Source organism: Sturnira hondurensis, unplaced genomic scaffold (genome assembly GCF_014824575.4).
Source record: "Sturnira hondurensis isolate 20B ecotype Veracruz unplaced genomic scaffold, ASM1482457v3 Scaffold0022258, whole genome shotgun sequence".
NCBI lineage: Eukaryota > Metazoa > Chordata > Mammalia > Chiroptera > Phyllostomidae > Sturnira > Sturnira hondurensis.
The window spans coordinates 276388-303999 of record NW_028094889.1 but is presented as its reverse complement, the minus strand read 5'-3'; the positions used below and the strand labels follow the sequence as shown (position 1 = coordinate 303999).

Below are 27612 nucleotides of genomic sequence, written 5' to 3'. Positions count from 1 at the left end.
CTTAGACTCTGTGCAATATTGGGGGTGGGGGAATATTAATGATCTTTGGCTTTCAGTGAATTATTCCTAGAGCTTTTCTCATGAAGAAAAACACGCAGAACTCCCAAACTATTGCAAGGCTTATGTTTACTTGACTGTTGGCTGTCATCCACCACCAGACAGCTCTGACACTATTTGATGTCCATTTCCTGTAAACTTACTAAGAAGTCTAGTGGGAGCAGAAGGGATAATAGTAGCTCTTAAATCTCCCCAGTGAAATACCTGTCAGCAGCTCTTTGTGTCTTCCCTACTTCCCATGCTGAAGCCATTCCTTGGACATTCCATGGGGCAGATAAATGTCCCCTAGCTGATAGCATAGACAAATAGGACAGCCCCTCTTAAAACAAAGACTAGCCTGAATTATTTGACCTGAACTGGATACTAAGGTTTACTATCCATCTGGGAAGCCACACTGAAGGCACCGTCAACTTGTGTCTTCCAAATAATGAAGGTCTCATTTTGGTGGCCCCCATAATTATAAACATTTTCTTTCCAGGGACAAAATATATAACAATACGTTGATGTTGTACTTCTTTTATCAAAACCAGGCATTAACTTGCCTTTTCCCTCATAAATACAGTAAGTTATACCTTAGGAGTGTTCATAAGATGCCTTTGGGTATTTAAAGAAATGCTACCAGTAGATCATGTGGTTCTTAGATGAATGTGGAGATCTCTGCAAAAGGAGCAACCTCTGCCAGTTCAGTGGAGCTTCCCAGAAAGAAGTGATCAGTGACACTGCTTCAACCCTAAAAGATAGTCAATTTCAGCTTCAACACATTGGCCTGCCTTTGTTGTGGATGATAGAACTATCCTAGATTTTTTTTCTTGGGCAAAAGAAGAATATGTGCATTCTTTTATGTATCCTTCTGTACCTAGATCAATGCCAAGTGCAAAGCTCAATACAGAAATTTAAGGGGAAAGCAATTGGATTTATAAGTAGATTCTGAAGCTTTATAACAGGGGTGTCAAAACTCATTTCACAGGGGGCCACATCAGCCTCATGGTTGCCTTCAAAGGGCTGAATGTATTTTCAACTCCTTAACATTTATACAGTCCTAAAATTATATTCAGCCCCTTTGTGGTGATCCATTTTCACCACAGCTCAGTCATCCTAAAAATATTTGGGTATCTCTCATTTGTTGATATTTGGAACAGGAGATATTTTTGTTGATATTTTTACCTATTCAAATAATGACTATATTGATAAGTTACTTGAAATAATGGAAATATATCTTTATTCGCATTATCAGTAAAAGCACTGTCTTCTGCATCATATACTGATGAAGCAAGTAACAATAATTTTTTACTACTTAAAGTAACACTAATGCTAGTAAAGAAATTGAGTTTCCTCAAAAAAACAATGACATGCATCTGTTTGGAAAGGCAGCCAGATAAACCACCCCATCCCCATGTCTTCCTTTACACAGCACTCAATGCTTATAACTTGATTGCATTCATACCTTTTTCTTTAAACACTAACAATAGTAATAGGCACATAGTTGACTTTCAGTTCAGTTAGCACAATCTATCCACAGAGCAATAACTTTCTCCAGTGCATACAACTAGTTCTCTGTCATTACTGAGTCCAACAAACTTCTTAACCAAATTACACCCTCCAAAATGCTAAGTATATTTCGGCCATGCGTGCATAGTATGTATGCTAATAGCAAATAGGCATAAACATCAGTACAGAGTCACGCAGTGTTTAAGTGTATAGACTGAGTGCGTAAGTCCAATCCCAGCTGTGCCAACTAGTAAATGTCACTTAACTTCTCTGTGCCTCAGTTTCTCCACTTGTAAATGTGAGAACTAAATGAATTAATATGTATACACTTAGGACAGTGCTTGACATATAGTAGTAAGCACTATCTAGGTATTTGATCAACCAATTAAATGAGTGATTCTGTGTAGCTGTTAAGGAAAGTATCTGCTGTCCTGTATGATAGCAATTACTCTTCTCCATTGTGTATTTTTGATATCATGTGATTTATAATATTATATAATAAAGAAATTTGGGTTTCTCTAAGAACATGATATTTGTCATTAACTGGGTGGTGGGCTTCATTTTTTTATTACAATTTCGCTAGAGTGCAATGATTTGTACTCTTCATCGAACACAGGAGTATCAGAATGTTCTCTTTTTGAGTTTTCCTTTTTCCATCTCGAACAGTGAAATTTACCAATTGAAAAAATTTCATATCAAAAATGTGTTGGAGACCACAGGAAGTTAATGTTGCTTCTCCAGTGATGTTTTTAGATACTAAATATCATATTTTCTTTTTTTTTAAAGATTTTATTTATTTATTTATCTTTAGAGGGAAAGGGAAGGAGAGAGGGAGAGAAATATCAATGTATGTTGTCCCTCATGTGCCCCCCACTGGGAACTGGCCTGCAACGCAGGCATGTGCCCTGACTGGGAATCGAACCACAATCATGTGGTTCACAGGCCCGCGCTCAATCCACTGAGCTGCACCAGCCAGGGTAAATATCCTATTTTCTATCCACCATTTTCTTTCATCACACTCAGATTTGTCTCACTATTCAGATTGACATATGATATTCAAAATAGTGACCTATTCACTATTATTTTATATATTTGTTCTTATTTTCATGACTCATTTTATAATTCAAAGAAACACTTCTGTTCCAATAATCTGTTTTTTGTAAATTTGATGGGAACATAATACAGCAATAATTCTTGTATCCCAATGTTGTAAATTTAATAATTGCATTCAGTAAGAGCAAATAACATGAAAATAAACTATCCAAGAGAGTTTACCCTGTCAGTTGAATGGGCCTATTTAATTCTTGTAGATAACTTATATCCTTTAAGATTGTAATATGATTTCCAAGAAACAACTTATAATTAATCTTACTTTTCTCATGTATACAGTGTATATGAATAAAACTGTTCTACTGCTTTGTCCTCTGAAGCACAAAGCCACCAGAGACCTTGGCAGATGCCCAGAAATCACACTTTGGTGACTGGTGCCCAACAGTCAATCCCAAGGGAATGTGCCCCCCTTGCATACATGACTCAATAGCGCAAATGGTGTAGTGAACGTTGTTCCAACCATCGAAACATTACAGCAGCAATGTCAAAGCCATGTTAGCCCTCATGTGGCTTGTGCAACCGCAGACCCCCTTTTCTGCCATAGTACATTTATCTTTTTTTAAAAAGGGGTACGACATCCAAACTGCTTTTCCATATTTGAGAAATTCCCTGCCTTACAAAGCATGTGCTACTTCCCAGTAGAGAAGATTAAAATGCCAGCAATTCACTTCCCTAAATTCCTTTACAACTAGTCACATGCCCATGGCCTAAGCTCAGTGAATCAGATATACCTGCTTCAGATGACCAGCAGGAATGAGTAATGGAGGAACAACAGATATTCCCTCTAGGCAGCTGTGATGTCCAGGCTTGGTAAGGAGGGGAGGCAGTGGCTGTAGTGTCTGGGTCTGAACAGAGTAAACGCAAAGTTAAGTGCCTAGCTATAACAGCACCCTCACTGAACTACTAATTTGGTAGCTTGGTTTTGATTGTGATTCAGCCTGAGTAGCCTCCCAAGCATGGCTCCTATCCTTCCAAAGCTGTACTTGCCCTTCAGTGAACTCTTTTGCTGCTTTAATCGGGCACTTGAGTTTCTGTTTCTGCAACTAAAAAATTCTTCTGATACAAAAGATACAAAAAATTCTTCTCTTTTAAATCTGGCAAACGAGTGTACTGCCATTAAAGCAAAACACTTAGTCCAATTATCTGTGCTTCCACAGTGTTTTGTATATATCTTTATTATACAGCACTTTTCAGTTTGTACAATAATAACCTGTTATTTCTTTTCCCCACCAGACTGTGAATTGTCGAAAAGAGGAACTATATCTGACTAGGCATAGTGTTTACCACATAGTAGGGCATAAGAAATGCTAAGAGAAAGAGCTACCAAATGAGCTCATCTTTGTTCTTTGAAAATGCAGATTTTTATATGAGTTAAATAGCTCTAGTTTTCCTTTGTACAGAGCCTAATATAGCACATGCCAATAAAAATTAATAAATTATTTTGATGGTGGCACAAAACTTTTATCAGCCAAATCAAATTAATTTCTCTTTTCTAAATTGTATTTTTCATGAAAAGTAACAAATGTTCATTTTAGAAAATTTGAGAAATATGGAAAAGAATAATGAAGAAAAAACGTTTGTGGCACTGCAACCCTTAGATAAAAATATCTGTTCATTTTCATTTTTCTCATAGATGCATGTGTGTATTTTTCTTCTAAAACTAGGATTCTGTAATATCTTGTATTTTCTGTTTTTGCTTATTTATCATGGGTATTTCACATCTAAACATTTTTTAAAAATATAATTTAATGCTATCTATAGGTAATTGTATTCCAGTTTACTCAAATGTTGCTGGTAGGTGTTCGATATGTTACCAATTTTTTATTATGAAAACAGAATGAATTCTTAAAAACAGAATTCTTATTGTCTTTTTGCCAGTCCCCTCAAATTTAATTAAAGCATGTAAGTATTTTGGTATTTTTAAAATGTTAAATGTAGACCAGTTCAAACTCCCACCAGCAGTAAATGGGAATTAACATTTTTAGTATTCTTTCAGAAGCACTAAGTGCTGTGATTCCTCTTTAACCTCTCACAAAGGAGAATGGCACCTGGTACTTTTAGTTTCTATTTTGATAACTTACATGAATTATTAGAAATATTAGCAGCCATATTTAAGGTAAACATTTTAAAAGTTTGATACATTATTATTAGGCTTATAAAATTTTTATTATGTAAGTTTTAGTTACTATATGGTGAGATTCATTCACTCACTAGTTAATTATGTTTCCTTTAGAATCTGCTGTGTGCTTAGCACCATTTTGAGTATTGCCCCATGGAGCTTGCATTCTAGTGAAAACGTTTGTGGTTTCTTCCACTACTTTTATGCTTAGAAAGAACTTCCCCATTTAGAAATCTGGTAAATGTTCTTTTCAGTTATCTTTATTTTTAAAAATGTTAATGACCTCCTTCCTAATTATGAGGGGAAGAAAATAGATGTGATGTCTGTGCTCATTGAACTTACAGACTGTAGGGTATATTGCTACATATTATGAAAGTATCTGCTTTCAAGTAAATGGAATTGTATGTGCAACTTACATTTTTAACAATATTTTGTAGAATCGTGATGTGTTATTGAGTGATATAATTTCATTAACCTTTAATACAATGCTAAACAGTAGAATCTTTATCAGGATATTTTTGTAACTGTAACATATAGAACCAGATTAATGGGGAAAAAGATCTTTAGAACAAACAAAAATAGCTCTGTGCTTTTTAGGATATTTAAAGTTTACTCTAAAATTACATTTGTTTCACCAGTTGGTACATTCTTTGGATGTTATTACAAGTATTGAGCTTGTTAATTAGGTAATATAATATTAAAAGTCTTTAAAGCTTAACATGCTCTTCACTCAGCTTGTTTTGAAGTATGCTTAGCAAGGTTTTCCCTGTTAGGTGATAGCTAATAAAATACTAGAGGTGAGTTCTAAATTAATTTATTTAAATATTTGTTTTTTTAAATGATATCTTGTCTTCATCTGCTAACTGGAAAAATAATTTTTTTCACACACTATGACTATGACTTTGGACATCAGTATAATCTGGAAGTAATGGTGGTTCAGTTGCATCTTTAGTTTGGAAGATGGGAATTGTCTGTTCCTTTTTATAGCAGTGTGTGTCATTGGAGTAGAGATTGTTTATCTACTCCACTGTGGAATCTCTGGAGTAGAGGGCAGTAACATGTGGTTTGAAAATAAATATGTAATACATCAATATAATAATTTATTAAAAGCAATATTTATTTTATTGGCTAGTGTTAATATGAGAAGATATAAGGGGCAAGGGTTTAAAGTGTCAAAACACAATTTTCTAGAGGGGTAGGCAGTACATTTATTGAAGATTACATGAGAGGAAAAAAAACATGAAGCATTCAGCATCATGCCCGACATGTAGAAAAGTGGTATCATCATCGTATCATCATCATCATCATTAATGTTGTGAGATCTCTTTGTCATGTTTTTTAATTTGTCATGTTTTGCACATAATATAGTACTTTTTTGAGATTATACTTATTCATAATATACTATTGGTCCTCACTGTTTACTAATTCTAGATTTGTGAATTTGTCTACTTGTTAGAAAAAATTTTTTCTAACCCACAAACGGATAGTGATGCTTTCACAGTCATTTGTGGACACGTACAAAGTGAAATTTGAGTCACCTGACACACATTCCCAACTGAAGATAAAGGGATGTTCTGCTTTCTTATTTTATTTAGCTCTGAACTATAAACAAGTGTCCCTTAAGGTCTGTTTCGTGCCCCGTGGTTTTCACTTATTTTTGTGCATTTTGTTGGTGATTTCACTGTTTCACTACCTGAGCTGAAGTGGGTCTCATGTCCTTAGTATAAAAAAGCTTGATATGCCCTCCAGAGAAAATAGTGTATTAGATAAGCTTCCTTCACACAGGAGTTAGAGTGCTATTGGCTGTGGGTCATTGTCAGTGAATTGATATGATGTATTAAATTGGGCATCTTTTACAGACACACATAAAGCAAGATTATATATTGATCGGTTAATTATAATGTTATGAACAGAGGCCTGCAGGAACCTAACCTTGGATTTTCCTTAGGATTTTCAGTATTTACTAAGTCATTGTTAGTGGTGTCTGTAAAACATAACTACTGTGTATAATGAGGATCAGCTGTATTCCATGTGTTAGAGCTGTCCAGAAGAGGCCCACTAAGTACCAGTAATCCCCCTCCTGCCTGCCTACATTCTGAATTATTTGAGAAACATGACAGAGGAGATAATAGATGGAAGCCAATTATTGATAAAGCCAATATTGAAAAATGTGGTATACTCATAGGTATACTACAGATGGCCTTCCTGATACTAAACTCAGGATTGGACTAACCCTTTCGTCCCAGGTAACACTGGACTGAGTGGAAGGTAAAGGAGGGGGTGGATTTGTGCCTCTGGATTCCTGCTTCCAAACTCACCAATCACAGAGGTCCACCTGAGAGGAGTAAGCAGGGACAGGGATACAGGGGGTATTATGTTAAAGAGGAGGGTTAAGAAGCCAGCCCTGCCAACCCCCTCAGAGTAACTGATGCACATACACACTAGATTGGTCAGTTGAATAAGCAGTTTGTGCTGAAATAAGAATGACTCTATGTTTGTTCCTCAAATTTCCATTAAAATTTATCCAGTGATGATAATAATATTTCCATGCTTATATATGAAATCCTAGGTGGCCTCATAACTTTGCTTTCCTCATCCTAGGTAACTCATTTTAAATCATAGAAAGAGTTTAGGCCAAGACATTTGGTAGCTCTTTTCATTACTTATTCAAAAGTAGGATTTCTCTCCTTGATGCTCTCAGCAGGCCAGGGCTGGCGCTCCTGTCTCTTTGTAGCTCACCTTCCCTGAGCTTACCTACTGTTGCCTCAGTCTCCCTGAGGCTGGTAAATGGAGAAGGAAGGTGTTTCTTACTCACCGTTGATGACTTTATGTGCTCTCACCCTGGTAGGTGTCTTAAGCTGATAATTTCCTTTGGGAGCATGTTTTAAGGTTTCGTTGGAGGTACCTTTCCTAAACCATCACACTGCAGCATCTGTAGATTGGCATAAGCCATTTGTTGTGTTTCATCTGGTTTCTGGTGACACCCAAATTCCTTTGCCCCAGGCTCTGGATATGCAGGCTAATCCTAACACACCCCTCTCTACCTTGCTGCTGTTAGTTGCTGTGACCTCTCAGGCTTGTGCCACTCTCAGGCATAGGCCACTGTCCTCCCACCTTTGTGGAATACACACCCATCTCTGCACGTGGTTCCTTTGGCTTGGGGTTAGAAACCATCACCACAGTTTTCTTCTCTGTAAGGCAGAGACCTGCAGTGTGGACTGGTGCCCTCCACAGAACATCACAAATCATCCTTCTCCGCCCTGGATCCTTTAATATTTTCAATAAAATTATTTAAGGGGATTAGACATTTCTAGAGTTCTTTGTAAATTCTGCATATGTTGTTCTGAATTCTGAATCTGTTGCACAGATTCACTTTAGTGTCTGGTACCTGTTGGGCATTTCAGTTGAAACTGATGCAGAAGGAGTTTCATATTATTATCTTATGTAAATGTGTACATATCAGTTTCAGCAGTTCAGAAAGTTAATGTGATGACAAAGAGTAAACTGATGTTTAGTTGGATAGTTCATCAGCTTGTGCAGGTCGGTATTTCCTAGTGTTGCAATGGATGATGCTAAGCACATGTGACTTTCTTTTCCCTGAGTGTTTCTCCTGATTTGTTTACTTTTCCTTTAATCTCTATTCTTTATTATTTTTCTCCATGGACATTCTAGGCAACTCACAACTCTTTAAAAAGTTAGTAATGGAAAATACTAAGATAAGTACCTGGCAGATAGTGAGTGTTTGCTAATGTTGTTTGGGATTTTAGTATACTATACCCATTAAAGGAAGATTATCCTCAGGCGGTATTGCTGCAAAGATCTCTATATTTTTGAAGACTTACTTGTCCTTTAACAATGATATTTTGACACTGGACAATAAACTGTATTAATTTGTATTAATATAGTACATATTCATATAATAATATAGTTCATCAGTATTTGATGAGTGCCATCTGTCGTTAGCCCTGGGAACATAGGTAAACAAAATTAGTGAAGAGTTTTGACCTTCATGGATGGATCTTATATAATGGGGGAGGCAAATTTAATTTCTTTAAAATAATTATTCAGGTATAAAATTGATATTCTGATTAATACCATGAGGGAGAGAGGCATAGTGCCAGGAAAAGGACATATTAGGGGGTGAATGTAATAAGGGTAGAGAGAAGGCTCTCCTGAGGAAGTGACAATTAAATCAAGATCTGAAAGACAAATAGAAATTATCTACATGAAGAGTAGAGGGGAAGCTTCTGGAGGAGAAAACCGTGTGGCTGGGGGACCTGAAAGGAGGCAAGTGGAGTCAGAGTGCAAGAGTGTGGGGTGTGTGCCTCTGCTCTGTGAAGCAGGAGAGGGGCTCCATGTCAGACTGTGGAGGCTTTGTTAGCCAGTGTGTTAAGCAGGATAGGTGATAATTCAGATTTTTGGAAAGATCTCTTTGACTGGACTAAAGGGGAGCAGCCCCTGCATCTTCCTCCTCATCAGCATCATAGCAGAGGAGACATGGGTTTTATGTCGTTTAGTGTTTACAGCAGCACTGTAAATGGAGGTACCCTTGTTATGGCAGGAAGGAGTTTACATGATTTAATGACTTCCCTAATGTAACTTAACTGATAAGAGCAGAGCTGATAAAGTAATGTTATAAAATCACAGTACCTGGCACATAAAAAGCAATTAATGTTTGATAATAATTATACTTTTTCTCAATTCAGTACTTTTTTAAGTGCTTTAAAAATAAAGTGTAAAAAGGTATAAAGATAAAAACCTCTCTCTTACCCCTGATCCCCATCCACCCATCTGTGAGGTTGTCTCAAACAACCAAAGCCCTGTTGCATTGAGATGGCACTTGTCACTGACTATGTAATAGTTGTATCTCCCACTAGGCAGTACAGACTGGAGAATCCACTGTTGTACTGGAGTTAAGAGACTCTACAGTTCTGTCCAGCTGCATGCTTGCAAAGGAACAGATGACCTCTTTCCATTCCTGAAACAAATAACCATTTTCACTTTACCTTTGCATGTGTGATAACTGGATTTTTCAGGGTGTTAGGGGGTGCCGTGATAGAAAGCAGTGTAGTCATCTTGGTGCTTTTGACAAGAGGAATTTCCTCCTCTGTTTTACTGCCCAGGAGGTCAGCTGAGGAGGTGTATTTCATCGTTAGTAGAAAGAGCAGATATCTTAAAAATCAATAGTCTTTTTCAGGAAATTCACATGGCTTCTACTGGGTGCTTACTAACCCTGTGTTCCCTGCTATCTTCACCCAAGCCCACATCTGTCTTACAGCATAGCAGGTGGTGGACTTACTACTGACATTAGTTGATGTTTAGTATCTGATTTTAAGCAAGGCAGAAATACTGGCACTAAAGAAGTTAATCCTCAACAACCTAGCAAACTGTAATCTAGAATACTGCATGAGATATCCAGATAGATGATATTTGCCTGGATTAGGAAATGAGAATAGCAATTAGATTAATCATTAGAAATTCAAGAGAGGAGATATTTGAACACTTTAAATCTGTGATTTGGAGAAAATGATATAAAAAAGATGTGTTGGTTTATTTAGCTGTATTGTAACTTTTCTTTTTAAAATCCCTTGGCACTTTGGGATTTGGGCTTTCTGCTGACTGACAGCGTGAGTTTGAAAGTAATTGCAGTATCTTCACAAAGTGGCTTCTGTTCTGCAGGGTTATTGAACAGCTTGGTGGGAAGCAACTGGTGATGAACCATATGCACCATGAAGACCAGCAGGTTCGCTACAACGCTCTCCTGGCTGTGCAGAAACTCATGGTGCACAACTGGTATGTGCTGTCTTTTTCCTCCCACTTACAAACTGGTCTGTGAGATCACATTTATCCAAAAGTTCTAATGAACATGCTCTGTTGAATGATAATTTTTGAAATCAGTGACAGTTTTTAAATATTTAGAAATGTATTTTAGCAATTTAGAACAATGACATGATAATTCAAAAAGCTGTATTAATGTTCTGAAGAAATATATGTATATTCAAAGTACTTACATCAAACACAACTCCAGAAATACTGGTTATATTTTCTGTCTTACTTAAAAAAGCAAAATTGTTGACCTTTGTGCGCCCACTTACAACAAGATAAACTAAAGAGTGACCACTCTGATATAATGGTGAGCCATTTGAGTACACGATGGCAGGATTCCCTTTCTCGTGTCTATTTTTAGCTGTAGGTTGGATGTTCTTCTGAAAAGTTCAAATGCCTTTCTGTCCCCACCCCATAGAAGCTTGCTTTGGCCTTGGACTGCCTTTGTTAATACACAATGGACAAATATACATTCCCTGTAACTGACCATAGTACTACCGGAAAGAATTAATGATGTATCAGAATGTGTACATTTGAAAGATGCAGCAAATACTGTATAGGACACTATCCAAGTGCGGCTATGATATTGTATTAAATATTATGATTTTGCCACTTTAGCATTTTTCATAAATAATGACATTTTTGTATTCTTTCGAATTATTTTTGAGCACTTTATACTCTGTTGTATTAAGAGCTAGGCTATAGCTATAATAGAAGTGGGTGTAACTATACTAAGTTATGATTAGACATGGCCTCTCTGAATAGGCCAAAGCAGCTAAGCTGAGATAAAAATGATAAGGAACCAATCGTACAACTCAAGTATTGAGGGTAATTATTTCAGATAGAGGGAATGAGAGGGTAAAAGACCATGAAGCAGGAATGAGCTTGGCTTCTTTAAAAACAATACCTGCAGACATATTTTTATGTGAAAACTGGGGGTGATGTTATTACAGGCACTGAGTACGTAGAGGCCAGGGATGTTGCTAAACATCCTACAGACATTCCCCGCAACAAAGAACTGTCTTGTGTCAGTTCTTTGTGTCAGTAGTGCCAAGGGTGAGAAACTCGAATTCGAAGGACAGAATGAGGCCAGCATGAAAACAAGGGGGCAAGGAGAGGCTGGCAGAGATCCAATTGCAGAGGGATTTATAAGCTGTCATATGACTTTTCTACAATGAGGTGAGAGCCATTGAGAGACTTTTAACAGGGCAATGACAAGATTTGATTCATCTTTTTAAAAGATTTCTTAGGCTACTCTGTGGAGAATGGATTGTACTGGGGTAAGTGTGAAAGCAAGAATACCGTTTTAGTAGGGTTTCATTGTGGTCTAGAATAGAGATGGTTAGTAGCTTGAACTACTACTATAAAAGTTAAGATAACAAGAAATAGGTGGACTTGGGATAGATTTCAGAGTAAGTGGCAGCATTTGATGGGCTGAAAACATTTTTACTTTGTGCAGAAAGAATGGGATCAAAGCAGAGAGCACTCAAAATAGTTTATCTGTTTAGTAGGAAGAAAAAAATTAGAAGTCTTTCAGTAAAATATGGAATACTCCACTGGATTTACCCCCTTTTGTCACTGCAACTTGAGCCACATTTTCCAATATAAATGAATTATTTAGTAATTTTTTCTTTCTTGGTTTATGCCTTTTTTAAAATATAATTTTTATTTAATTCTTGTTCAAGTACAGGTTTCTGTCTTACATTCCCAACCCTGCCCGCCCCCCGCCCCATGCTCCCCGCCTCCCTCCCCTTTCCACCCCCCACCCTTAGTTATTGTCTATGTGTCCTTTATACTTGTTCATGTGAGTCCATTCCCTTTTCCCCTATGATTCTCTCCCCTCTCCCCTCTGGACCCTGTCAGCCTGCTCCATATTTGAGTGTCATTGGTCGTATTTTGCTTGCTTGTTTGGTTTGTTTAGATTCCTGTTAACGGTGAGATCATATGATATTTGTCTTTCACCGCCTGGCTTATTTTCGCTCAGCATAATGCTTTCCAGTTCCATCCATGATGTTGCAAAGGGAAGTAGTTCCTTCTTCCTTTCTGCGGCATAGAATTCCATTGTGTAAATGTACCATAGTTTTTTGATCCAGTCATTGACCGATGGGCATCTAGGTTGCTTCCAACTCTTGGCTATCGTGAATTGTGCTGCTATGAACATTGGGGTGCATAGGTTCTTTTGGATTGGTGTTTCAGGATTCTTAGGATATACCCCTAAGAGTGGAATTGCTGGGTCAAAAGACACGTCTGTTTTTAGTTTTCTTAGAAAATTCCATACTGTTTTCCTTTTTTATGAAATTAGTTTTTAAAATCTTGGCATTTAATAGAATATGAGGCTGTTGTAACCAGTGAACTTATTTTGCCAGATGTTTTTCTAAAGTTTCTGTGAAAACAATTTTTTCCCCTTTTTGTCGAAATTAGGGTTGATGACGTATAATCCTTGTTTTGTTAATAAAAAACCACAATTTTATTTTAATAGTTTTCTCTTGAAGATTTTATTATTGGGTTTGGCTATTTTTATAAAATATATATTTCTGATGTGAAAGAAGAGAGAGGTATGAAATAGGAAGTTGACCTTTTCTCTTTGCTAGTGAGGAAATTTTTTGACTGAGAATTTTTATGTTTTTATATAATTATACATTGACGTTAAAACATTTAAAATTTGATTTTTTTCCCTTGAATTTAGGAACTTGATTTAGTCTCACAGTACATTTTTTGATGTACGTGTACAAAAGGAAAAGTGGCCATCTCTATAGCCAGAAACTGGTTTATTCACTCTTTATCACTGACTAGCTGATGAGAGAATATCCCTCCTTACTAATTATGTGCCAAGCTATTTTTTTAATGTTTTAACTATAATAAATCCCTTTTAAAGGACAAACTAGTAATATCAGTATTTTCCTATACTTCTTTGTAAAGGAATTTTTTAAGGTTTCTTATTTATTTATTTTTAGACAGAGGGGAAGGGAGAGAGAGAAGGAGAGAAACATTAATGTGTGGTTGCCTCTTGCATGCCCCGCACTGGGGACCTGGCCTGCAACCCAGGCATATGCTCTGACTAGGAATCGAACCAGCAACCCTTTGGTTTGCAGGCTGGCACTCAGTCCACTGAGCCACACCAGCCAGGGCAAGGAAATCTCATTTAAAGAAAGATTAGAATTCACATGTGACTTGTAGATTTTGTTGTGACATATGTAATTCTTTGGCTCTTTGTGCCAGAGAATGAAAATTGGTCAAGTAATAGCAATTTATTTTATCTTTAATAGATATGAGACCAAATAGAGTACTATTTGGAAAGTAAATCTGTAGCAGCATTATCCCCAAATGTAAAAAGTTTTTGAATCAGAATCTTTATGCAGGTAACCAAGTTGTCCTTATTAAATCATGGTAAAGATTGCTTTTTTTCCTTACCTAAAACGGAGGCTTTTATTACCTAAAATATGGTATTGGTTTTCAAAGATGTTGTACACCAAATAAAAACACGGAAACACGGTTGACTTTGTGTCGTCTTAGCATTTGCTTGTTTTGATTTAATTAAAATGAATTTTTATATGGGATATATTTCATAGAAAATAGTTAAAATACAATCATGGATGAAAACAATAAAAACCCTGCCAGAATGGCAGTGGCAGCAGCAGCTTTTCATGGCACTTTTGCTAGTTATCTGTAGTCATTGTTTCGTTCCTCAGCTGAACTGAGAAGATTCCTAGGACACTGTTTCCACTCTTGATTTTCTCTTACTTTTCTATCATAAGTGATTTTTAGATATTTGATGTTACATTAATCCTAAACTATCTGTGTTTATTAGAATAAAGTATAATTTTGGTTATAAATAAATATTTATTTTTCCTTTCCTACAGTGAAATATTTACTTACAATTTTTTGTTTTGTTTTAACTATAAGGGTAGAATTACATTTTAAGCATAAATTGGATACTTTTAAAATAATAGAATTGGGCTATCTTTTGATACTGATTTTTTTATTTTGTTTAAGGACTTAAATATAACACTTCTTGATAATATTGAGATGGATTTATTTCTGATTTATACAACATGTAGTACAGAGTTATATCATGTGAAAATAATTTTTACAAGTTTATGATTAATTTCAAAATTACTACCGTAAGTTACAGGTCTTCATAGGATAGCCAGTGTTTCTCCCCTTCTACTTGATATCTGTTATTTGCCTTGGAAAATGGATTAGAAATAACCCTCACTGATTTGGTGGAGGAATTATGACTCAGAATAGAGTTGCTAGGGGATGGTTGGCACACACAGGTGCCTCCTTAGTTCCTTAGTTCAGGGGGCCTGGAGCCAGTCATGCCTGCCCACAGCCCTCCTGAAGGACACAGGAGATCTCTGATCTTCCCGTACCCACTGTGCGTTCCTGGCATGCCCTTGTTCTTTTGAGCAGTGCTGGATTTTTATATTCATGAGTTTGGCAGAATATATAAAAAATGACAACTTACTCTAGAGAACTTTTATATGTACCCTCAGTTTATACTTTGTAATTTAACATCATAAAATGTCATCATTTTTCTCCTACAGAATGATTTAAAATGTAATCAGCTTGTAATTCAGAAGCAACAATGTATGCGTATGGACAGCTCAAGACTTCAGGAAAGAAACACTGAATTTTGTAGGTAGTGGATCTCATATAGAATTTTTTACTTGTTGCTGGGATTTTTCACCCTTATTTCAAGCAGAAAAATAAGTTCGAAGAGTATTACCTTTTCTAGATATTTTATGTGTAGGGAAATAGTGGAATAAAGAACTCACCGAGCAATGGTATGGGCAATAGTGCTTTGTTCTCTGAGGTTATTTTAGTTATTCTATTAGTACACAGCCATAAATACAGTGACTATAAAATAGTTACTTATGAACTAAATTGAAGAAAAAGCCCTAATGTAAGTTTTAACTTTTTATTGCTAACAATCATGTTACTAAAACACTTCATATGATTTTTCATGAACATACAACATTTTCAGAATTAATTTAGAAAATTGTTTTCCCTCTTTGGGTGCCTGGAATTTTCCATGTTATCCTTATGACACTTTTAATGGTGGAACCTTTGAAAACATCTTTAAGGCCATATGTCTCGGGTATTTTTAAAAAACAAATATTACTTGATTTAAAAATAATAGCTATTAAAGCCAATTTCAAGTAAAAAGGAATTCTATAAGCTATAAGCTGTTGTCTCCATATCACTTGAGCAACTTTGAGTCTCCCAGTCTAAGGTTGCTTCAACTTTGTGAGTTAGAGATGTTTTCAGGTTGTATTAACTTCTTATTTTTCTGGACATTATGTATCACTTAATTAAAATTGATTAAGAAATACCAGCATAACATAAATCTTAGATTGTTGTAGAGTACCATTCTGAATGAACATTTGGAGGAGGTGGATAATAAGCATTTCTACAGTAAAGGAAATAAAACTACTGATGAGTAATAGAGTCTACATACTTTATATTTAAATACATCAAATTCAGATTGCATACATAGGTGTATGTGACTAAAGTATAAGTAAGTATTTATGGGTCAAGTTCATGTTGTGCTTTTGTTTGATTAAGATCAGTTTCTTAGATGTACACATGCCTGAATTGGGTTCTGAAGGACTGGTTAAGCATAGACAAAAGAAGAGTTGTGTCTAGTAAGGAGAGGCGGAGAAAAATGAACCAATTTGCTTAGCTTTTAAATGCTTTTTTTTTCTTTTTCTTTTGCTGGTCAGGGCAGTTACATTTTGTCATTTCACAGGCTTTGTGTGTGTGTGCTTTAAACAATCAAATTCACCTAAATAGAATAGAATATGCTAACAATTAAATAAAGATTAAGCAAACTTTATATTTACTAGTCTAAGAGGTTTTTTTAAAACTGTTTTCTTAGTTTCCTTTTATATATGTCACCCAGATGTTACATCTTATCAGGGGAAAACATCTCATGGGTAACAGAAATGAGCCAACAAGTTTTTGTTCCCACTGACAACTTGAAGTGATAAGCCTGCCATCTTAAGAAAGACAGCTTTTGATATAAATATCCTTTCATTGAATTTTAATTGAATTTACATTTTAAAAGAAATATACAGTAGTACAGTAGGTACCTACCCTAAATTTAAACTCCTCACATAAATTAAATGAAATTAATTGCCAGCTCTGACTTATATTTAAAAAATATGAATTCTGTGAAAAGGTACCACAGTGTTAATACGAGGGCCAGAAGTTTTCCTAAAATATATTTTTTACGCCTACACACTGTCAAAGCTTGAGAACATTTCCCTGTACTTCTCATACCTTCAGAAGTTTCATGCCTCACTTTCCTTATGAATTAAGTATTTGTAGATGCTTGAAATGGGAATAGTCTCTTGGATGAGTTTTCCTAGCCTGCTTAAACAGCCCAGAAATGTCTTATGAAAAAAAACATGTTAGTATGTTGTATCTAGTTACTTTCCCAGGTGAGGATTTTATCTGTGTTATCAGAAACCCTTGTCTCTAATTCAGGCATGGACAGAGATATTTATTAGATACTTTGGTATGTGCTAAAATAGAGATGAAATGGAAAATAAAGGCACAGCACACAGGTTCAGTGTAGGGCTATGAGAGCTCTGACAGAAGTATGAATAGGTGTCATAGGAGCTTGGGAACAGCCTCATCTATGCTGGGCCTTCAAAAGGGAAGATTTCCTGGTGAGGAGACACTAGGGCCAAGTCTGAAGGATCAAAAGAGTTGGTGAAGATGAAGTTGGAGTGCAGGGAGGATTTGCAGGCAATGGCAGTCTGTGAACATGCTGTATGTGGAAAGCACAGCAGTGTCACCAGAACCAGTTAGGAGTCTGGGAATAGCTGAACTACAGTAATTCTGAAAGGCTACCTTTGAAGTCATGTGTACTGTCTTGGATTTCAGAACGATCTGATAATCGTAGTAATATGAATACTAATTTGTTTCTTTTAAGATTTTTTTAAAAACAAGGAAAGGATTTCTTTTTCTCATGTAATGTAAACTGTGCTGATACATACAGAGCTGGTAGAGCAACTCTGCTGAAAAAACAAACAAACAAAAAACCCAAGATCCTTCAGGTTTCCTGCACCCCTATCTTTAGGTATAGCTTTCATCCTGCTGCTTGCAATGGAAAGGGGATGTGTGGAAAGAAATTTGTTTTCTTAGGAAGATTTGTGTTTTTTTTTTAAACTTTATAGGAAAGAATTTCAACTACTAAAGAGTTGCAAGAACAGTACAATGAATTAGTGTATGTTTCACCCAAATTCACCAGTTGTTTGACATTTTGCTCCATTTGTTTTCTTTTTCTCAGCCTCTCTCTTTCTGAACTATTGAGGCTAAGTGGCAGACCTTGTAGCTCTTCAACCCTAAATACTTCAGCACATATGTCCTAAGAACAGTAAAGAGTTTTTACTTATATAACCATGGTACAATGATGTGATGCTATAAAAAAACATAGCTCATATTCATAGTCTTTGTCTGTAGCAAACATACTTTAGTCTGCCTTGTGTTGGGAGACTGGAAGAGGAAGAGAGAATGGCCAGGGACTTTGTATTCCAGAGCTTAGCTCTCCCACGCCACATGAATTTTATCTTCTTTCTATTTCTTCTTTTCTTCTTGCACCTAATTAGTATTTGATAAGTTTCACTTCAGATAGTGATCTTGAGAGAAATATGACCCAATATCAGCTTTCTAGCTCATTTATGATTTTGTAGAAATGACATTACATCTTTGATCTCTTCTTGAGTGTTTTAATGATAGATGTTATAAAGTCATAGGAAAACTATCTCCTAACCATGCTTTTCATCAGAAGTTAGTACTAAAGATTTTATTTGGTACACCAAGAGTGAGTGTTCTCCAGCATTAAGACAGTTTTAAGAAAGTTGATCATGAGGCATTCAGTTTACTTCATATATTCATTTTCTGCAGTTATTAGATGTATAAGTGAATGAGATGTCTTATTTGGTAAGGCAATTATTTGTTCATTATAATAACATCTATGTTAGTGATGTTAGTATAATAACTAGCATAATTTTGAGACTCCATTTGTCTAACATTGTTCTGCCTACATCAGAAAATTGCATATATATATGTATGTGTACATACATAGATCTACTTCCTTTTCTAAGATATACTTTGCATAGTATTATGCATGTTTGAAATAAAATATATCAAGTTTACCATCTTTTGACAATCTACAACAATTTTGCTATTTTTCTTTCAAGATGTATCTTATTTTATGTATGAATATGTGGTCTGATTTTGTTAACTTGCATTTTTTTATAAAGTTGAGATGTTAAAAATTTATCTTTAGGTAATAATTTTTTAAAGATTTTTTTATTTTTAAAGAGAGGGGAAGGGAAAGAGGAAAACATCAATGTGTGGTTGCCTGTCATTCACCCTCTACTGGGGACCTGGCCGGCAACCCAGGTGTGTGCCCTCACTGGGAATCGAACTGGCCACTCTTTGGTTCACAGACTGGTGCTCAATCCACTGAGCCACACCAGCCAGGGCTAGATAATAATTTTGAAAAATCTTTGCAGTGTTTTTATAGATTGTCAGTAGAAAGTACACATTTAAGTAAGAGCTTCAAGGAAATAAAGTAAATGATAAAATTATAGAAACAAGTTAGCCACTAGATGATGCAATAGAACAAAACAGGAATGTAATTGTTTCTACTAGTCAGAGTACCTTAGTAAACTAAGGTCTGAACTTTTTTTGTTGTCCTTTTTTAAAAAAAATTATTGATGCTTGAATATAGTTGTCTCCGTTTTCCCACAACAAACAAAAACTCACTTTAGCTTATATGTAAGAAGAAATACTATAAGAATGTCATTGCAGTTCACAGAATCTAACACTAGGGGAAGCCACACAAGATTCACTGCAACTGGGAAACAGAAAGCTAGCAGGAAGCAAGGCAACTGTTTCTCTCTGTCTTTTCTTCGGTCCACATGGTTTCTCATGTCTGCAGCCCTTCTGCTTAGTTCTTTTCAATAGAATGGCTTCCCTGCCCCAAACCCTGTCATGGAGGCTCCGCAGCAGCCAGCTGAACCCCTGTGTCTTCCTGTATTGAGATTCTTACTTTTGGCTGGCTCAATTTGGGCATGCCCTTCTCAGTGGCTGGGCATGGGGCGTTCCTTTGAGTCCTGCCATGCCTATTCCTTGGTTATTTGTCTTTCTTTTACCTGACAGAGGAGGGACTGGATTTGAATGGCAGTGAAGAGGTGATTTTCTTTTTGACACGTTGAATTTGATTTCTCTGAATTATATCCAAGGAGAAATAAAAGAGTCAGAAATACAGGTTTGGGTGTAGGAACGTAAGTAAGTTAGAGCAATAGATCCAAAGTAATCAAAAAAGAAAAGATTGAAATCATGACAGTGGATGAGATTGCCCAGAAAAAAGCATGTGTAGGATAGGATTTCTTTGCCTGGGAGGTTTTTGGATTAGCTTCCTGAAATTGTGTGCAAAAATGTGTATATAAGTATTTTCTGTGGGACAGGTCCATGCTTTTTATCAAATTCTCAAATAGGTCTGTGATCCAAAAAGGTTAAGAACCAGTGTTAGAGAATGAGACAAAACACTTGAAATTAATACAAAATAATATTAAATATAAACTCTAATTGAAAAAATTAAACTTAAACACAGTTCACAAAACGAGAATTACAAAGGTTTGAGAAACATGAAGTTCTATCTCATTAGTAATAAAAATACAAAATAAAAGGAGAAAAAATATTTCAGGGGCTGACAGAGGAGTAGATTTTACACAAGGGGGGGTGGGGATGGGAGAAAACCATTTCTAAGGAGAAATAGCTGGGAAATTAGGAGAAAACCAGGAGCATAGGCCCATAGGGAAGCAAAAAGAAAGGGGGTTATTTCAATAAGGAATGAATAAGTGGTGAGCAGTGTAAAATATAGACCAGAGGACAAGGAAGAGGAGAACTGAAACTGGCAACAAGAATACCATTGGCGACCTGGCCTGATGCCCTTAATGGCCTCAGAAGGCAGACTGGAGCAAGCTGAGGATGGTGAAGAAGTAAATAAAGTCAATGTGGCTCTCTCTAGAAGCTTCATTAATAGAGGGAGGAAAAAGGACAGTGCTTAGGGGTGCCTGAGGTAGAAATTGGATTTTTGTTCTCATCATTTGTTTTAAAATAGGAGATGTTTAGATGTTTAAAGTGTGTTAGAGTGGGAGAATTTGAATGTTAAAGAGCTGAGTAATTGATGGAGAGAAGGCCTGAAGAGTGAGGATGAGGTGGTTGGTTCGGGAAAGGTAACTAGGTAGGGAATGTTCACTATTAATATGTAGACAAACTTCCCTGTCAAGTACCCCTTCTACTGATGAGATTAATACTTTTTTGTCTGGACTGATTTAGCAAATCAGTGTTCACTGAAATGAATTGGTAAATTGGGAGGGGTAAGTCTCCAATTTGTGCCGAATAAATGTTTTCTTATAGCTAAAGATTTAAGGTTTTCTGTTCTAAATTTTTGATTTGAAGGTGGGGTGGGGATAGGTAGTAGTTAGGAAGCAATGCAATTTGTTAAATATGTTCAAAGTATTTCCCACTCTTTCTCAATTGTTGCATGTGCTACAGATAGCCGACCGAGGTAGACTGGACAGTTCTGTTCAAGACTATGAGAGGGAAGAGAATTCACATTATTGAGGCACTGGCCAGGGATATATATTATCTTTTTAAATCCTCACACATCTTTGCAAGATAGATGTTACTGTTGTCATTTTTATAGAGATGAAGTCCAGTGCATAAGGGTGGCTAAAAAATTGCCCAAGTTCTCTAATATATGGCAATTAGATTTGAACATGGATCTGTGTAAACCCAAACTTCAAATTTAGTATTACTCTATCATGCTATTCAGTAAGGCATACTTGGGGGCTTTAATTGGGTGTATAGTTGCTTATACTCTCTCCCCACATACAGTAAGAGTTCCTGACAAGATACTGATCAGGGCTTTGTTTTGCTGTGCAATGAGCCCATCTTGTCTCTCCTCCATTTTCGTTGTCTGTGTCTGTTGCTTACTGTCCTGGTTATTCTTTTCCTTTTTCACCCCAAGTCCTTGTCATTTCTGTCTGATTTCAGCTACCATGTCTGCAGTTGGCTGAATTATTTAGTTTTTAAAAATCTCTTCTTCCCTTTGTTCCTAATACACCCTGTCTTTTGTGCAGAAAAGCTGGCTGTGTGTAGCTCTTGCCCAGCAATCAGACACTCCTTTCCTGCATGAGAGAACTAATGGATTGGCCCCAGTAGGTTGATTACCTGGCTTTCCCTTCTTTTTGCTTTATTTAATCACTGTGTACTTCTCCTGGCCCTTGGTTGATGGAAAGAGATGCTTTTCCACTTCCATTTCCTGACGTGACTTTAGATTTAGGGTGATGATTCTGTTGGCACTGAAAGGGAAAGTGACTTACTTCATAGGTGTTAAGAAAATTCTAAGGAAACTTGTAAGGAAAGCTTTTGCCTGACTCCTAAGACTTTAAGTTAAAGATTTTCCCAAATTTTTTTAGGAGTAGACAGAATATGAGTAGTAAGTATTTGGATAAAGTAAATACAGCTTTCATCATAGCCTTTCAATTTTACAGACTAAATACGGTTTGCTTGTTGGGAGGTATATTGGCTTTTTAAGTCATGTTGATGATTTCTCTCTCAGTTAATCATTTTTGCTTGTTATGCCCATTTAGCAGTGAAGTCAGAATGATTTGTATAACTTAAATATAGTAGTTTAAAGTATTTAAGAGCATATATTAAACTTATATTAAATATCTATTTAAAAGTTGTTTTACAAGTAGTGATTTATAACCTGATAATTTCAAGACCTGTTTGTCCTTCCCCAAGTACATGTATATGGAATTATCTGTTTTATTACTTATCATCATACACTTTTTCGTAAAAAAAAATACACCCTCTTACCATTTGTATTCTCCTTGAGGTAATGTTTCTCATACCTCTCTTTTTTGTAATGCTTTATGCTTTTAATGCTTTAGAATTTCTAGTATACAGAAGTTATTAATTGGGTGATAGCAGAATATGTTAATTGTTTCTGCCTCTTTGTTCTTTAAATAATATTCTGAGGTTCTTATGGTAGCAATCTATCTACTTAGAATTTGGTAGCCATTACTTTAATCTTGATGATTTATTATCTCTGAAGAAATAAAAAAAACCTTAAATACCTTGATTTAAAATATTAAATACATACTTTTGAAAAATTGGAGCAATAAGAATAGACTTTTTATGTTTTGACAAATACAAACCATTTAGTTTGAAATAAAATTTTAAGTTGAAACTTTAGAACAGAAAATTGAGCTCCCAATTTGGAAAAAAAATTGGTAGTAGAAATTATTTTGTCTTAAAACCATGTTAAATTAGAGCAAATATAAATTATAGGTAAATAAATGTGTTGATTATTATAAAGAAAAGAAAATGTATAGATTTGTCTGGAGAACAAAATATTAACTGTTACTGAAAGTGTTCTCATTTGTGGCAGCTCCAGAAGAATAGGTAACTTGTTTTTATTTTCTTTTTTACTTGAATGATCTTTGGCATAGTTTTTTTTTTAGTATAAGTTGTGCTCTAAAATGTTTAAAACAGAGTTTTGATCTAATCTACATTTTGCTCGTTAAAACTTTTACCTTGTTTTTCTGCCACTGACATGATTTATCAGTGGCAAGTGTTCTTCAGACCAAGTTGTTCATTCATATATTATGTTTTTAGAAACATCATCAACGTTTCATTTGAAACATACATCTCTTTCCAAAGGATTTTATAAAAGCAAGTCATCACATTCTACCTTTATTAAAAAGCTTTTTTGTTTTGTTTTATTTAATTTTTTTACTCTCCTACTTATTTGCTTAAACTAGTCTTGAATGATTAGTCTCTCAATGGGATAGATATTATTATGTGTTCATAGTTTACTTTGACCTTGCTGGCTATTTTCTGGGATGCTTAAGATTTTCTGTGTTGCTTGTTGTTAGACTTTATTTTGTTAGCTCTGGGTTGATATCACAGCTTTTCCGATCATCTGCATGGATGAGAATTAGAAATACGGGCAACAAATAATAGATGAGCTATCAGGTGGAAATTATGTTAGGACTGCTGCATATTGAAGAAATTTTCAGAATTTCGGTATTGAAAAAATTTGAATTATACTGCCATCTGTTTGAGTTTATTTAAGTTTGTAGGTAAGCTGTTACCTAGTATATTTTAAGTACCAGGTGTTTGACCTAGTCACATATACTTGCCTTAAAAGTAGTGTATATGTAGTATAGCATATATACTGATATGTTTATTGAAGAGGAGAAATGATTGGTAGCATAGTTCCAGCTAACAACATAACAGAAACCCCAAATAGTAACAGCTTAAACATGATAGATATTTATTTCTGTCTCATATAAAAATGTGGGGCTTGGCAGTCCAAAACCGTAAGTGCTCAGGGATCTAGGCTTCCTCTAGCTCACTGTGCTGCCATTCCTAGGGTGTAGCCCTCATCCTTGTGGCTATGGGTTGACTAGTTTTTGACAGAGAAGCTTGGGGATGATCATCGGTATGTCCAGTAATTATTTATTTAAAAAATTTATATTCGACTTCCAAGTTTACACGAAGCTATCTTTACTGGTTATAATTTGGGGAAAACACTAGACTGTTCAATGACTAGAAAGTATTTAATGCCAGCGGGTACTCTGTGAGGCATGTCAGCCATCTTCTCAGGGACTGTGACAAGCACATGCTGCATTGCCATGGTCTAGGAAAGGGTTATGTAGCCATATGGAGAGTGGACCTAGTTCCACATCAAGGTCCAGAGAGATCCTTACCCTCCTTGGGACTTCCAGTGTTTATGAACAGCTGGATTCTGGTTATGAAGCTAGAAGTAGAGTTGGAGATGTAAATAGTGGCCAAGTTATGAAAAACCATCTTGCTGTGCTTAGAAGTTTGAACTCTTTACAGAAGATTGTTGAACTACAGAGGGATAGTAAAAATAATGTCATTTTAGAAAGACAGTTTTAGATATAGTGGGGGCTAGTGGATTAGAGAGGTAAGACTAGAGGAAAAAGTGCCAGTAAGAAGACTTACTTTTTTTCAATCTAGGCCATGGATTATGAGGATGTCCACTTAGTAAGGCAGAGTCTGTAAAACCTGTAGGCAAACAGGATGTTGGGGGGGAAAGAAGAGAGAGAAGCCCTGTGACTCCCAAGGTTTATAATAGATATTTTTAGTTACAAATAAAATCAGTCAAATAACCTATAAAGATCTTTTATTTCTTTGTATGTAGTATTTCAAATTTGCATAACTTGCTTATTCTTTAGATAGCTCTGAGACTCAATTCATATTGGGGGAACAGCTGGCTCACTTGTTTTGGTTTATTTTAGTTTTTGCACATTTTGTGGGAAAATGATTCTTTGAAGAATAATTTTATAGGCCAGGAGATCTTTTAAGCTTCATTATAAAGCTAATTTAATTTACTTTCCACTACATATCATTAAAACATTGAACTTGTATTCTAAAATATTGTGTCTTTATTGTGGATTTAGTTGAGTTTTCTTGTGTTATAAACAGACTGTAATTTAAAATCATTTAAAATTTTGTTTGAACATTTTTCTAGTAATTGGTTTAGATTATGGAGTACTTGGTAAGTTAACTGCTGGCATCTTTGTCTCTCCTGGTGTTTCAGTACATTTCCCTACAGGAGAAAAATGCATCCTTTTTCACATTCTAAATTGCCTGTAGGATTCTTCAACTACTTTTCATTAGACAGTTATTGAGTTCCTAGAACATGTTAAGCACTGATCTAAAAACTGGAGAAAAGTTTTTAGAGCTTCTTATTTAGACCTTCTCCTCCCTTATTCACTTAAGAGTCATTCTAAGTATAATTCTGGAAAAAGGAGTCTATAATAAGCCTTAAATGTGGACTTGGCTTGCATACTATCTTGGTAACTCTGTTCTTACAAGCCCTTGTAACACAGGCATTTCTTTTACACTGTGCTTGCATAACTAGATTTGTGTGTAATGTAGTTCTTTAGGGGGCATGCTCTGCCTTGTAGATTGCTTTGGGTTGTAACCACTTGCTGATCAGGAACCAGAACTGAAAAAGAAAAGGAAGGACTTCTTGTTTCTGGTTCTGCATGTAAGGAGCTTGAAAGTCACCACTATAGTGTGACAAGTAAAAAGCTGAACAGAATGAAAAATCCACAGTTCTTGGATCCATAAGAGAGGGGAAGACACAACGCAAACCACTGTCGTACAAGATTGGAGAGTCAGATAAGTGAATATAGGGAGTCAAGGCTTCCTGGAGCATAGACTCCCAAGCAGAAACTGGTGTGGGAACCAGTGCCTGGGAAGGAAAACCTGAACAGTAATTGATGAATTTCAGGAGGTTCTGTGTGGCTGAATCTGAGACTTAAAATCTCTAAGGGGATCAAATCATAGGGGACCCCTATCATAGATTGAGGTTTAGCTCCAGAAACTAGACTAGGTTCTCACAGTAAATATTGGAGAAAAATCCTCTTGGGCTTCTGGCAAGGGCAAGGGGGAAAAAAGCATTTTGAAATACATCAGGGCATTCTGTTGTTCTTAACAAGGCTTGTCCTCAGGAGAAACTAGTTAACCAGAGCCGTGCTGACTGGGATATTAGTAGAGTTTAACTGATTTGGTGAAGGGAAATCAACTGTAGCTGACTCTAGCCATGCTGCCCCACCCAAGGGAGGATTAAAAAAAAATCAACCCTGAGAAACATTTGCAAAGTTCACAGACCAGAGTCACTGAAGTTTGAGTCCTAATAATAAAACTATAAAGTGTTTTCTTTCTTTTGACCGAAGGCCTGTTTCCCTTATTTTTATCTAGTTTATGATGTCATATTCCAGATATCAAGAAAACATTACAAGTAATACTAAAATGCATACTAAAATGCAAAAAACATAATTTGAAGAGCACAGTAAGTTTCAGAACCAGCCACGGCAGTGATGTTCGAATTATCAGACCAGGGATTTAAAACAACTGTGATTTATATGCTGACAACTCTAGTGGATAAAGAACAACGTACAAGAACAGATGAAAAGTGTAAGCAGAAAGATAGAAATCTACTAAAGAACCAAAAAGAAATGCTAGAGATCAAAAACACTGTAATATAAATGAAGAATATCTTTGTTGGGCTTATTAGATGACTGGACATGGCTGAGGAAATAATCTCTGAGCTAGAATATATATCAATAGAAACCTCTAAAACTGAAAAGGAGATAGAACAAAGACAAATAAAATGGAACAGAGTAGTATCCAAGGATTGTGGGGAAGCTACAGCAGATATAATATACACACAATGGTGATACAACAGGAAAAGGACCATAAGAACTACTTGACACAATAAAAATTGAAAATATCCCCAAATTAACGTCAAACACCAAACCACAGATCTAGGAAACTCAGATAACACAAAATAGGATAAATATGAAAAGAAAAAGAAAAACTATACTAGGCATATAATTTTTCAATTACAGAAAATCAAAGATAAAGAACAAAATCTTGGGCCCTGGCTGGGTTGTTCAGTTGGTTAGATAGTTGTCCCAATACACCAAGATTGTGAGTTCGATTCCCAGTCAGGGTGCATACAAGAGTTAACCAGTAAATGTATAAATGCGTTGGACAACAAATTAGTGATCCTCTCTCTCTTTCTCTCTCCCTTTCTCTCTTTAAAACTAACAAATAAAACTTAAAAAGAAAGAAAAAAGAAAAATCCTGAAAGAAGCCACAAGGATAAAATGCCTTACTTTTATAGAGAAAAATAAGCATTATATGCAGACTTCCAGAAACCCAGCAAGCAAGAAGAGAGTTAGTGGAGTGAAATATTGAAGTACTGAGAACATAAAACCACCAACCTAGAATTCTGTACCCTGTGAAATTACCCTTCTAAAGTGAAGGATATATAAAAATTCTCTCAGATAAACAAAAATTGAGGGAATTTATTCCTAGTGGATCTGCTATGCAAGAAATATGAAAATAAGTTTATGTTTATTTTTAGTGAAATA

At 35.8% G+C, this 27612-nt stretch overlaps 1 protein-coding gene across 3 annotated transcripts in view; it reads left to right on the top strand.

The window, feature by feature from the left end:
• The window catches only part of ATP6V1H (ATPase H+ transporting V1 subunit H), a 130814-nt gene that overhangs the window by 93880 nt on the left and 9322 nt on the right, over positions 1–27612 (top strand). For all 3 annotated transcript variants that reach the window (XM_037035370.1, XM_037035371.1, XM_037035369.1), the window contains one exon: positions 10454–10567. In XM_037035370.1, coding sequence (XP_036891265.1) covers positions 10454–10567 — 114 coding nt within the window. The remainder of the gene's footprint in view (positions 1–10453; positions 10568–27612) is intronic.